A 14,686-nucleotide genomic window follows, 5' to 3' on the forward strand; every position below is an offset into this window, starting at 1 on the left:
TTTTTTACAGTGATTTGGCCAAGAAGGTAGCAGAAATTGAAGCAAATATGACATATTAAAAAAGAAGATTTTTCAAGTGACCAAAAAGGACTGGATTGGTTCTAACAGTAACACAACAGCACAAGTAATTTCTTTATTTTACATCTAACTCCTCTGTATATCGTGTTCACTAAAGTCTATTCGCCTATATAAGTAAAACGAATATGAAAAAGCGGAGAAACATCGGAAATCCCTTTTTGGCACAACACCGGGCACAAAACCACAAGCCCCAATGGAAACTATCGTGTATGTTTTTGTTGCTCTTCCACTTGTCCTAGCAGCATATGGACAAACATATTAAATTACAAAATAACATAATATCTTGTATTTATCAAGGTAGGACTTTGACCCGAGTGCCACCAATTTTAACAGACCTAAACAGACTCACAGCTTTTCCTTTTTCTTACGCACATTTCAGGATCCCCCAGAAGACACGTCTGCTTGTACGACGATCTCTCCCGCGAGAAGAAAAAGTAACTCTCAAAATGTTAAATATAAATGATCATCAACGTTATTTTAAATATTTAAATCAACTTGCGACTAGTTTCAGTGTGTAGGCCTAAATCAGTTTCATGCCCGTTTTTTGGTCTTAAGTAAGATATTGTGTAGCGCATGGGGGAGGGGGGCAGACAGAGCTCAGAGTTCTGCTGCAGCCTAAAAATGAAGCTATTCGTATTTATCCATAAAGTACTGGAAGCCACACTGAAACAGGAATATGTAGCCTAATAATTGGACATAAACTGGAAACAAACTGGAGGGAAACAGTTTGATATCTCCTGATAATTGGTGTCTTTCCTCTGTGCCTGAAAAAAAAAAAAGACAAAACATATTAAGAGTGACGCGTCCGCGTCAGCTGGCAGAGATGCGCGTGGTTTTTATGAACAGGCAGCGCGTCAGAGAAGCGCTAATCATGAGCGAGCTGCAGAGCGGCGATGATATAAACATGTGATAGTAGCTCAGTTACCGCTACACCTGACAGGATTACACGCACCGGAGGTCTCTGCTCCGTCTCTCTGATACGCTGCTCTGCTGAGAGAGGAACATGGATACTGCGGATCAGGGTGCTCAGATAGAGCCGCTGCTGCCATCGGTAAACAGAAACTGATGTCTTGGGACAAATATTTACTAATGTACATTAATATTTCAGGACTAGTGTCAAGCTTAGTGCGTGTACTGCGTGGAGTACTGGTAAAAAAAAGATGTTGCTAAAAGAGGCAGGAAAAAAAAGAAATCGGGAAGCAGATTCAAAACGTTTGGCTCTCAGATGGTTAAATAATTAAGTTAACTGTGGAGTTTTGAGGAGCTGTGGTTCACCTGCAGGGATCTACTGAAAGCACGCTGCCACTCCAATCAAGAGGAATGGCAGTATGTCAGCTCGTAATATTTTATTGAATTCATCCTTTTAGTGAGCCAAAATGTAACTTCATCTCCAGAGGCATGATGGTAAAATATCTGAATTGAAACAGACATTGGGAGGCTTTCATTGCTACTCCTTTAAATTTCAGTATGATGCTGTGTTAATTCAGTGATGCTGTAACATGCTATAACATTTTGCAAATGTAAGGTAAATCCCTGCTGTGACAGCTGTGTTGCTATTAATACATCATAATTCTGACAGAAGTGACTTTTTATCATCATATTATGTAAATATATTATAACTTTCATCTTGTTAATGTAAAATCAGGCATAGCTACAAGTTGCACTAATAAAAGCAGGTAGTCTTCACACATTCAAATTCTGCTTGAGCATGTCATTTGGAGAAGTCATCTCATAGAGGATGTTCACAGAGGGAGGAGGACCCGTGTTCATTGGTCTTTTCCGATCGTTTTAGTGGAGATTTGTTGTCATTATCTGCTGGCTGTTATTATGAAAACTGATTTTTCCATTTCTCTGAATGCTGGGAGTTGCAACCCTCTAATACGACTTTTAGAGCCAAGTATAGATTTGGCTTTGAAACGTAAGGTCACAACCTCACCTTAAAACTCACTCAGCAGTTAAGAATTGAACAGAACTCAGTGAGTTTTAAGAATTTAAGGACTGAGTTGAGCTTTTGGAAATGTTCAACTTTAAAAATTTGATTTGGTGTTTTATTAAATAAACTTTATTTGCAACTTTATGTCTTTTCAGGCCAGTTCTCCCATTGGATCCTCAGTTGGGCGAAGAAGTCTGGTGAGTTGTTCCTTGGGTTTTACACCTTAGATGGATGCCGTTAGGGTGAACTTGCCAATAAAAATGACCGTGGCTCAGGGGGTTGGGAAGCGTATCTGTAACTGGAAGGTCGCCGGTTTGATCCCCGAGCTCTCTGTCCTGGTCGTTGTGTTCTTGGGCAAGATACTTTACCCTACTGCGTACTGGTGTTGGCCAGAGGGGCCGATGGCACGATATGTCAGTCTGCCCCAGGGCAGCTGCGGCTACAACCGTAGCTTGCCTCCAAGCTCCACCAGTGTGTCAATGCGAGAGTGAATGAATAGTGGCATTGTAAAGCGCTTTGGGTGCCTTGAAAAGTGCTATATAAATCCAATCCATTCTTATTAAAAGTTACATTGATTATCATTTGCATTTGATTATCACTATATCATAAGTGAAAGAAGATAACAGGTTCATTCTTGGATCAGCAGAACACTCCAAGAGGATTGAGTGTAACACAATGACCTTGTGATTTTACTTTATATACATACAAAGCAGAGAGGAGACACTATATAAACCAAGGTTTATCTGCTGTGCAGCATTGATGATGTCACAGCGATAATCTCATGATGACAGAGTGGCGGAACTGTCGATAGATGCTCGATCACAAATTACAGTTGTTTGACACAGCAGAAGGGCATCAGCATTTATCAGACATGGTGTGAAGCTGGGCAGCAGGAGCTCAGCTTCTACACTGTCTTTCATTCAGTCACTACTGATTAAATAGCAGAGGACACTAAGGGAGAGCTCATGCAGTCTGAAAACGAACAGGCACCTTGGTTTTTCAACAATCAGGTAGGCTACAGCTCATGACGCCAGGCATTTATGTTGATGATGTGAACTGTTTTATTGATGTGAAGTTTCTCTCTGCTGAAAACCCAAGTTTGCTGCATGTTTAACAAGGGAAAAAGTGTTTGGTTAGCGAAGAGATTTTTCAGTGTGTCCAGAATCAGTGGAAAAGCCCGATTAAAAACTGGCAAGTGCAACATTTTTTGCAGCTGGGGGATGGATGCAGACCTAAAGTCTGCCAAAAATAAGGGGTCAGAGCTGCAAAACACCTTACGTAGCAGCTCTGGTTAAAAAGTGATTTGGCGCTAATGTGTCCTCTTACAGGATGTTGAAGTTCGAAGCAGAAACATTTAAGGATTACAGTACATTTTGTGCCACATGAAAGCCTGTGCGGTTAATGATATCGCTGCCACTGATGGATTCAAAATTGCCACAGCCATCTGTAGGGATCAGATCCAAGTATGTGCCACATCCTGTGATATCACTTCAGCTGTGTGGTGTGCCAGCAGCCTTTAACATGATTTTACTGGGTGGATGCTGATCATTAGTCTTGAAAGTAGCTGTCTTTGTGCGTGCATTGGGTGTGGTTTCTGGAAAGTAATCAGACTACTATACAACATTGTAACTATTTTTGTTTTTTTAATATTTGCATCTGTTCTTAAGAGCTAAATGCTTCAGGTGTAAAATGTGCTTATAGGAACCAGTCAGTTTATAACTGAAATTGAAGTGATAACAATAGTAATAATATGAATAATAACCTTTAGTTATATAGGACTTTTTAACCTTATTTTACAAGGTGCTTCACATAAGAAACAAAGCAAGCTCAAATAGCCACCTTTAAAACTTCAGATTGTCACATTGACACAGTATTTATTGATCAGATCTTTTTCTCATGTGAGCCCAGCTTCCTTAAAAGGTGACAACAGTATATCAGTGGTTTTTGTGTTTATAGTTTAGCACCCTTTTTAGTCAGTAAACCCATACAAACCACACAAAATAGAGGTTATAGACACATCATAGTGCACTGCTTCAGTGTATACAACATTCCTACAATGAATAACATATATTGCCATTTATCATTAACATGATGCACATTAATACCATCTCACAGACTAATGTGGCTGGTGTTTTAGTAATAAATGCCGGCTTTTAATCTGAGCAGGATGTTGATCCGTAGCTGTGCATTTGTAGACAGATTAACAGCATCAGCCTCGTGGCTTGGCATGCCCATGTGGCTCTGCAGCTGTAAACAGCAGTGCCCTTCATTATCGTAATGCTCTGACGGTCTACTGGAGGTTAAGATGGCTCACGGAAAAAGCTGGTATTAAGCTTTCAAGACAAAAATATTGACTGTGTTAATATTGGTGGGTTTTTTTTTAAAATCAAGAGATTCAAAGCATGTAAAGGAGTTTCAATCTTTTGGTCAATACTGTGACAGGACTAAGAAACACCAACGTAGCAAAGTGCCTACTTCTGATAAGTCAGCATATTTAAATATCAGACCCATGAATGGCAGTGAAATTGTTGCATTCCTCATTATTTTATGTATAAATGTATTTTTTTTAGTGCTTCAATCAAAAAAATCGCTTTAAAGAAATCGGTCTATTTAAAATTTAGTTTAATGTGTTTAAGCCCACTGAATGAATAACCTGCAAAAAAACCTTTGTGCTAAACTTTGGCCTTTATGCTTATAAACACAATAATTATTGAGTTTTTAGGGTGTTGTAGACTTCTGTTACATGTTACATGGCTCTACATGGCTTGATTCTGGTATTTTTTGTTAAGATACCCATTCTTGTTGTAGTTTCTGGATGAACAAGTTTGAGAAATGTAACAATCTTTTAAGTGCAAATTCATTTTTTAAAGATTCATTATAATACTTCACAGATTTGTGCATGTATTTAGTTTATTTGGCACATTGACACATGTCAGGAAATATGTGTATTGCCAACTTCCTGTACAAATCTGCATGAAGCACAGGGACAGAAATACCATTTTATCTCTCCACCCACCATGAAGCTGGAGTGAGCGGGCTTTGTGTTTTGTTGTAGTCAGTGACCTCAGCCTACTCTACATCAAACTTGCCCTTTCTGTCCTGCGCCTTGTTTATGTTGTACCGTGGTTATGCATCCATCAGATGAGCACACAGAGTTCAGCTGTAAGTGCTCATGCTGTTGGTGTTCATCTGTGTAATCCTTCAAAGCTTTGAATTTTTTTATAAATCCAAATTCAAATAATATTTTTTAAAGAAAAGGTAAAAGCACTGGGTTTCTATCTGTTCTCATATGACAAATAATGATTTCTGAAGGTTTTCTGAATCCCTTTTACCACCTCCTCACTTCCATTATCTTTCACAAGTATTACATAAGCTTTCACACCACAGACTGCCGGTTTTCTCTGAGATCTGAATCTAATCATCTAAATCCATGTCCAGTATGAATGGTTTTAAACCTGCAGGTTTATAAGACAGGAGGATGTAGGAAATGCTCAGTCTTGAAAGGGTCTTAATATGCTATTTTGTGTTTTCTTTCATAATTTTAATATTTAAATTGTTGCTAAGGTTTTTGCTCATATTAAAAGTTTGAAATAATAATGGATATTCAAGTAATCACAGTGAGGTAAATTCTTGGGTTTCAGACTCCTCTAAATGCTCAGTTGCACCATTTTCTGTTTACATTTAACTCTGTATGATGTCAGGAAGAGGCGATATTCCTTAAACAGTCATCTGAAGCACTCAGCTATGGCAGAAACATCCCCACCCATCTGCTGTTCAAGCCTTAAATTTTCAAGTGGCAGCCAACTAAAAGAAAAGCCGGATTGAAGGGAAAGGTGAGGGAGAGTGTAGCTTGATTCAGAGGAGGAGGAACCGAGGGTCAACAGGGAACTATGTAAAGCTACTTTAGTAAGGTATAAGACTAAAAGTGTAATTGAGCATAATTTAATTTTTGAGCAGTCCTTAAGTTACCTAACCTCTTCATTTGTAATTGTTATTGCAGGACTCGGGGTTTTTAAACTTGTATCTACTCATAAAACTGTTCTTGCTGCAATAAAAAACAAACAAATATAATATCTTAACAAAGAGAGGGTAATTTATTTGGAATGTGCGAAGTATTGTTATAAGACATTGAACAACGGATAAACTATGAACTGTAATGTGCTTCGTTAACATAAACAACCAGTTAGGAGGAATGCTTACTTGATCAAATTAAATCAAACAGTGATTCTCCCTTTGAACTCAGTTCCAAGTCACCACAAAGGAGACATCTTGAACAAAAGTAAAACTTTCTTTGTGGGTGGGTAAATTATTGTTCGCATTGTGAGAAGCTTTCTGTTTGGACTAAGATCATACTCTTTCCTTTCCAAGATAAAAAAGTGCAATTAGTTTCCATGGCAGCTGCACTGTTCAGTTGGATAATGTGTTTGTTCATAATGTTCTGCAAGGGAGCACCAGGTCAACAAACATTTTATTTCATGCTATGTTGAGTCGGGATACGCCGGTATATTGCAGGATGATGTTTCTTCCAGTTGTTGGTGTAACACTGTATGAGTGTGCTTTAGAACGATGTTCATAATGCTGAATTTGTATTTGTGCATGCATTTGCGTGTCTAACAGAGAAATGACGATGAAGCGGTGGTGGACAGAGGAGGAACGCGGTCCGAGCAGAGAACCAACTTTGAGCAAGAAGATCTTGAAGGTACGTGGATGTACACAATGTGCTGGGAAATACCAAAAGTGTCAAAGAGTGAAAAGGCTTCTGCAGCTGAGACCGCCTACTCTGTCCTCCCAACTGCTGCTTTCCTCTTGACAGCTTTTTTACAGTTAAAAGATAAGAGCAGAGTGGGAGGCAGAAACTGTGGGTGAGCTGAGTTTGCATCAGAAATTTCACAATTGCCCAAAAACACGGACAATCGAAACAAAGACAAAAACCGTGGGATCTCTGGGCCACTAAAGGCCAGGAGCAAGCACCGTCTACATCTGCAGAAACAGATGATCAAAACGTTACAGATTCTCTTTTCTGTGAAAGTGAATTACAATTACCAGGTTGGAGCTTAAAAATCTATTTTGTTTAGCACGTTATCACAGTTATTTTTGACATATATATATTGGTAAACAGGGGTATTCTCTTTTATTTGTCTGTTTTATGTTAAAACAGCACATACATACGTAATGTAGATGTATTCTTTCAATATATAAATAATAGTAAAAATAATTACACTCTTTCTTTAAATATACATTTCTATGAAACCAAAGTGGAATATAAAATCAAAAATAAACTGAACTGAAAAACAGTTTGATGTTACTGTAAAGTGCTTCAGAACAACAATATTCATAACAGAATAGCTTAATTAATTACTTGTGTTTTTCATATATGTAGCATCTAGGAATAGCTTCAACAGTCATTCCAGAGCACACTGTATATACATGCAACCCTGTGTTGTTCTGCAGTGAACTGAGTGGGCTGACTCGAGTGCAAACACAGACTCTCTCTATCTCTTTCTCTCCTCTACTGTCTCGCTCTCCATGATTGCTGTTTTATACTTCCACAAGGAGATACAACATTTACTGCATTTACACTTATTTTCAGTGTTTATGCCCGACAATTTTCAGAAACATTAAAAAAAGGAACCTAAGTAAAATTGGTACCTAACTCTGGGGGTGAACCAATGTTGTGTCTACACATAATAGACAACTTAGTAAAGAACCAGTTTGAAATAGTATCTTTAGGCATTTTGTCACAAAAACAAATCAGTTGTTTAAATTTCTTTAGCTGAATCTATAAAAAGTGCCAAAGATAACAAAGTTTGACATATAAAATAGTGTTTTTGTGCACCAAGAAGATGATTCCCCAAATACTATTAAAGCTATAAAACATAAAAAACTTGGCATATCTTGGGATAGTGTGCAGTGTTTCTTTAAAAAATCTGAAAAAACTGGAGAAATGGAAGACAACAGGGGGAGGCCTAAAAATGATCTAGAGCCGTATCTGAGAATCATGACCAAAAAATGCAGCAAAGACCGACAACAGACCTCAGAGACTGATCTGGCCTTTCAGTTGGTCCATTTAATGTTCAGAAGTGGTCTCACTGGAAGGGTATAGCTGTCAAGAATCCATTCTTAAGGAAGAGAATCAGGCAGAAAAGACCAAGGAATGTTAAATTACACAAGAATTGGTCTTAAAATCAGTGTAACAGGTCTCGTGAATCTGAATTTTTGGTTCAAATCATCATTAGTATGTGCAGGGGAGGTCATAATAGGCATCTGTAAAACATGTTGAAGGCACTCTCAAGGTTTAGAGCTACATTTTCAGCCAGTTGAGTTGGGGATCTCGTTAAAAATACTGAAATTATAAATGTGGAAAAGTGCTGTCAAAGTCTGCAGACTTTGATCCACCATGCAGCAACATCAGGAAAGCATCTGATTAACAGCATGAAAATGGTCTCAAACGCACTGCCAGTACAGTACAAGCATACCTGGACAGAAAAACACTGTGGAACACCATCAGTCATGGATTGGCCTCCCCAGAGCCTGAACCTCAATATTGCTGAAGCAGTGTAGGATCATCTTGACAGAGAACAGAACCAATGGCAATCAACATTGAAAGAAAAGCTTTGAAATGTCTGTTGAAATACTTCACACTTAAACACCTGGAAGAGTTCTGAGGTTATCTAACCAGTTGCTCTGTTAGATTAAAACAGAGAGGTGATCACGCTTTTGCAGCACAGCACTACATCTATGGAATAATCTACCACTACACTACACATCTGCACTGCTCAGACACATTTAAATCTTTTTAATTAATTAATTAATTAATTAATTTTTTAGCATTTGTGACTTTATTGGATAGTGTAGCAGTGAAAATAGACAGAACACTGGGGAAAGAGACACTACGAAGGGCCACGAGTCGGACATGACTCCCTGCGGCTGCACTCGGGACATATACAGTGGGATGCAAAAGTTTGGGCGAACTTGTTAATAGTCATTATTTTCCTGTATAAATCGTTGGTTGTTACAATAAAAATGTCAGTTAAATATATCATATAGGAGACACACACAGTGATATTTGAGAAGTGAAATGAAGTTTATTGGATTTACAGAAAGTGTGCAATAATTATTTTAACAAAATCAGGCAGGGGCATAAATTTGGGCACTGTTGTCATTTTATTGATTCCAAAACCTTTAGAACTAATTATTGGAACTCAAATTGGCTTGGTAAGCTCAGTGACCCCTGACCTACATACACAGGTAAATCCAATAATGAGAAAGAGTATTTAAGGGGGTCAATTGTAAGTTTCCCTGCTCTTTTAATTTTCTCTGAAGAGTAGCAACACGGGGGTTTCAAAACAACTCTCAAATGACCTGAAGACAAAGATTGTTCACCATCATGGTTTAGGGGAAGGATACAGAAAGCTGTCTCAGAGATGTAAGCTGTCTGTTTCCACAGTTAGGAACATATTGAGAAAATGGAAGACCACAGGCTCAGTTCAAGTTAAGGCTCGAAGTGGCAGACCAAGAAAAATCTCGGATAGACCGAAGCGACGAATGGTGAGAACAGTCAGAGTCAACCCACAGACCAGTACCAAAGACCTACAACATCCTCTTGCAGCAGATGGAGTCACTGTGCATCATTCAACCATTCGGCGCACTTTACACAAGGAGATGCTGTATGCGAGAGTGATGCAGAGGAAGCCTTTTCTCCGCCCACAGCACAAACAGAGCCGCTTGAGGTATGCTAAAGCACATTTGGACAAGCCAGCTTTATTCTGGAATAAGGTGCTGTGGACTGATGAAGCGAAAATTGAGTTATTTGGGCATAACAAGGGGCGTTATGCATGGAGGAAAAAGACCACAGCATTCCAAGAAAAACACCTGCTACCTACAGTAAAATATGGTGGTGGTTCTATATGCTGTGGGGCTGTGTGGCCAGTGCAGGGACTGGGAATCTTGTCAAAATTGAGAGACACATGGATTCCACTCAGTATCAGCAGATTCTGGAGACCAATGTCCAGGAATCAGTGACAAAGCTGAAGCTGCGCTGGGGCTGGATCTTTCAACATGACAACGCCCCGAAACACTGCTCAAAATCCACTAAGGCATTCATGCAGAGGAACAAGTTCAACGTTCTGGAATGGCCATCTCAATCCCCAGACCTGAATATTACTGAAGATCTGTGGTGTGAGTTAAAGAGAGCTGTCCATGCTCGGAAGCCATCCAACCTGAATGAACCGGAGATGTTTTGTAAATAAGAAAGGTCCAAAATACCTTCAACCACAATCCAGACTCTCATTGGAACCTACAGGAAGCGTTTAGAGGCTGTAATTTCTGCAAAAGGCGGATCTACCAAATATTTCTTTTTTTGTGGCGCCCAAATTTATGCACCTGCCTGATTTTGTTTAAATAATTATTGCACACTTTCTGTAAAACCAATAAACTTAGTTTCACTTCTCAAATATCACTGTGTGTGTCTCCTATATGATATATTTAATGGACATTTTTTAATGTAACAACCAACAATTTATACAGGAAAATAATGACTATTAACAAGGTTGCCCAAACTTTTGCATCCCACTGTAGCATGCAACCTGCTCACCCACTGAACTAAACTGGCACCCACATGTAAATCTTATTATTATTTTAATTTATTATCTTTTGTATATATTGGATTTCACCAACTTAAAAAAAGAGTGCTATATAAATACATTTGACCTACAGGTAGCCTGATGAACGATTCCTGAAGACTATTTAAATAAAATACAACAAAGGTGGCTGTAAAATGATTGAACTTCAAGCTTGTTAGAAACAAAATTCTGTTTTTGTTTTATATACTGTCCATTTATGGTTACATGGTACAATTTTCACAGCAAACTATAAAGAAAAGAGGTGTAGCTGTAAGCAGGACGGTACATATACTGTACAGTACAATCATTGGATTACTTTGAAATGTACTGTTGTAATTTTATCGCAAAATAAATAATGCAATATATTGCACCGTATGCTAAAATGGACCAGGTCACAATATTTATAGTCATCTATATTTATCAGTGGAATTAATATGCATTTTTCGTACTAGAGTATTACAAATCCACCAACCAAAAAAACTTTTCCATTAATTTATTACAGTTTTATTGTTTGTTTTTTAAAATGGTCCTTATTATTATTATTATTATTATTATTATTATTTTAATGTAACCCTTGTTTCTTCTTCCTTTGTTTAACTAAGAAAATTGGCAACCTGGCAAATTGTTTCCATAATGAACATGTAGCTGAATAATCTTTGACAGTGTAGTTATAATTTTGATGCACATTTTCCCCCTCAAATCTAAGAAGGGCCTATTATCACTTAAAAATAATCTGATTATATAATCCTGTCTAGTTTGAAATCTGATTATATAACCTGCTACCACTCAGGCTTGGTTAGCATTTAAAAGATAAAAAAGAAAGCAGACATGAATCAACAGTGAGGCATCACAAATTCACAGAGGGCCCAGTATCACCAGGTATTACCTCATTACTAGGTAACTGCAAGAAAACATATAACACAAAGTCAGACAGTTATAGAAATACATTTAACTGATTTAGAAGACTCTCATACTACCTCATGCTCTCTGTGTTCCCTGATAATTCACTGTAAGTAACAAATATATAAACAAAATAATAATAATAACGACAGCCTAACATTTCTTCTTAAAGTATTCTCAGTTATATAATTAATGCCATTTAAATAATTTTTAGTATTTATTTTTGTTATTGTTTTGCAAAGTTACATTAAATTTTTGCATTTTACAAAATGAAAGTGAAAAAGGCAAAACCTGCAGCTTTTATCCAAAATACAGTCTACATTATTGTTTGACTAACTTGAAATGGGCACTCCACCCTTTTCCAACTGAGAACCGTTGCCTCAGACATCGACTCAGGTGCTAATTCTCAACCCATCTGCTTCACACCCAGCTTCAAATCACGCCAGTGCAAGCTGGAAGTCATCACTCATTGAAGTCAACAAAACCAGATCCTTAGGCCGCCAGACCTTTAACCCTCCACGCCTCGACTCAATGCAAACCAAAATCTTACTGCAGTTATACAGATACTAGAAACCACTAAAAACAGGTGAAGCTAATCAGACACAAGATTCAGTTCTAGCACTCAGTTTGCCTCCTGCTATGATCAGGGCATGCTGACATGTTACAGGAGGAGCAAACAGTCGATACCTTCCCATCTGTCATTAAGGAGTAAAGGGAATACATTTTTCCAGTACACCTGGAAAAAATATATACTAAAGCAGAAGCAGAAGAAATAAGAAGTAACAGGCATACAGTATACTTGCTTTAATATTCACAACTCTGTTTAAGCTAATTTGGACACAGATTCATTCTGGTTCATGTATCATTAATGACTTAACTGCTTGTCGAGTTAGGTAACGTTTTTATGTACCAAGTATGACATTAGCGCATTACATAATAGTTACACAGAAATCTGCAGGCGCCTGAAGAGATCACGATGAACTGGGCTGAAATAATAATTAATAATACATCAGATAAAGAAGGCTTTTCCATTTAAGTGTCACTGGATTATTGTGGTTTTTCTGCAATCTGTGGATGAAAAGAACTATCTGCTGTTAAATATCTGATGACTAAATGTTTGAGCAAAAAGGTCAAAGAAAAATAATCTTCTCAAACCACAGTTTTTAAAAAAAAAAATTGTTAAACACAAACAGACACTGCTGATTGCAGTTTTACACCAATGTAGCGATTGTGTCCAATCTGTGGAAGTGCGTCTGGTTGTGCTTTTTAGTATTCTGGTAGTCAACCGGCTGTGTGCAGGCAGGAGAAGGACCCAAAAGCAAACTATTGGAAACAGGGCTTAAACTCAAAATACAGCTTTATTTGCTGAGTGGGAAAAAGGCGATACACAACAATACAAAACTAAACCGGGAAATACTAATTCACACAGGAAACACAGTGAGGTCACACAGCTATGAGGGAGGACACAACACAGCACTGAGGGAGACTCTGACATGAATACACAGAAAGATAAAGAGGGACCTGGGAGCACACGGGGAACACGGCTGACACGAATAACGAGATAGGGGAAGCTATACTGAACAGAATGAACATGAAAACATGGGACCTTCACGATAAAACACGAAAGATGATGTGGGAGTGGAGGAGAGGCAGACGAGAGGGAGCGAGGGAACACGAGGGAGAGCACAGACGTGACGGGCTGGGGAAACATGATGGAATAAAACACAATGAGGGGAAACAAAACACAAGGACTCACACAACTCAAAACATCAGACTGTAAACATGCTTTTAAATTTAGACTATTTAGGATGGAAGCCACGAGTCGCCGTTGACCTTTTTGGTGCTTCATTTTTCATTTTTCAGGCTTGGAAGTTGCCCCTTGCTGACCCCGAGTTAATGCTCAGTGTGGCCTGGCGGCAGTAGCCATTACGTGATTACATCTTATCTGTCTGAGCCATGCGTTCGAATAAAATAAAAATACGCAGGATGAATGGATTAACACACAGAAGTAGCATTTAACCTGGGCAGAGTGAGTGTATTTTATAGTCTTTAATCATGTTTGTCCCCAGGTCACAGGACTCTCTACATTGGGGTCCACGTCCCTTTGGGCAGTACCAGACACCGCAGCCATCGCCGGCACCGCCACCATGGAAACAAGTACAGCAGGAGGCGAAGCAAGGAGCGAGTCCGCACCTTGGTGGAGGGTAGAGAGTCTCCGATTTATGGTACAGACATTATTGCTTTAAAGCAGCCAGTTATTACTTTGTAATAACCATAGGATCTTGGCTACAGTTAATCTCAGTTTGTACCAATTATTTGAATCCACTGCGTTTCTAGATACTCCGTCCCAAAGAGTGCAGTTCTTGCTGGGTACAGAGGATGATGATGAGGAGCACATTCCTCATGATCTCTTCACGGAGATGGATGAGATCTGTGTGAGGGAAGGAGAGGATTCGGAGTGGAGGGAAAGTGCCAGGTACTGTCAACATGGACACATTATCTACAAGGTCCTCGCTGAAAGCTCTGATTAAAAATATCCACTTACACTGATGTTTTTGTGTTCACTAAATTAAGTAACTGCAATTCATAGCTGCAATTGTGGCGCATTTTTAAATTCATTTATGTCTGCAATGGTTGTTGATGTTAAGATGTCTTTTCTTGTATGTATCAAAGATTATGGATCTCTGTTGACATGGTAAATCTGACATGTTATTTAAAGAGATATACACTAAAGAAAAGCAGTAAAGAAGGAGACTAAAAAAGTACATTTTAGAGAGAAATATATGACTTATACGTGAGCAGAGAGGGACCTAGAATGAATAAGTGTTGTTACTGCAGCTAGAACAGATGGCCTGCCAGTTTGTGGTCTGTTGGCCTCTCCTGACAGGAACTCAAATTCCTGTTGCAGGTGGCTGAAGTTTGAGGAGGATGTTGAGGATGGAGGGGAACGATGGAGCAAGCCCTACGTAGCAACGCTGTCTCTTCACAGTTTGTTTGAGCTGCGCTGCTGCATTATCAACAGCACCGTGCTGCTCGATATGAGGGCAAGTACCATTGAAGAGATTGCAGGTAATGACTTGAATTCTGTTTTCAAGAAATTTTACTTTTTGGGAAAATTTGTAACTATTTTCAATGTATAAATATGGGTTTATTA

General features: G+C 38.6%; 1 protein-coding gene across 2 annotated transcripts in view; it reads left to right on the top strand.

Annotated features, from left to right (window-relative positions):
- Positions 1-909: 909 nt before the first annotated feature.
- Positions 910-14,686, top strand: part of slc4a10b (solute carrier family 4 member 10b) — a 29,979-nt gene continuing 16,202 nt past the window's right edge. Inside the window, exons 1-6 of one of the 2 annotated variants that reach the window (XM_005723411.1) lie at positions 910-1,129; positions 2,167-2,208; positions 6,629-6,710; positions 13,602-13,757; positions 13,870-14,008; positions 14,441-14,601. In XM_005723411.1, the coding sequence (XP_005723468.1) occupies positions 1,082-1,129; positions 2,167-2,208; positions 6,629-6,710; positions 13,602-13,757; positions 13,870-14,008; positions 14,441-14,601 (628 nt within the window). In that variant the 5' untranslated portion in view covers positions 910-1,081. Of the gene's footprint in view, positions 1,130-2,166; positions 2,209-2,861; positions 3,022-6,628; positions 6,711-13,601; positions 13,758-13,869; positions 14,009-14,440; positions 14,602-14,686 lie in introns of those variants that run through there. The other variant, XM_013908387.1, reaches the window with a different exon arrangement.

This window comes from Pundamilia nyererei, unplaced genomic scaffold (assembly GCF_000239375.1).
Source record: "Pundamilia nyererei isolate P.nyererei 1_Seehausen unplaced genomic scaffold, PunNye1.0 scaffold00009, whole genome shotgun sequence".
Classification (NCBI taxonomy): Eukaryota; Metazoa; Chordata; class Actinopteri; order Cichliformes; family Cichlidae; genus Pundamilia; species Pundamilia nyererei.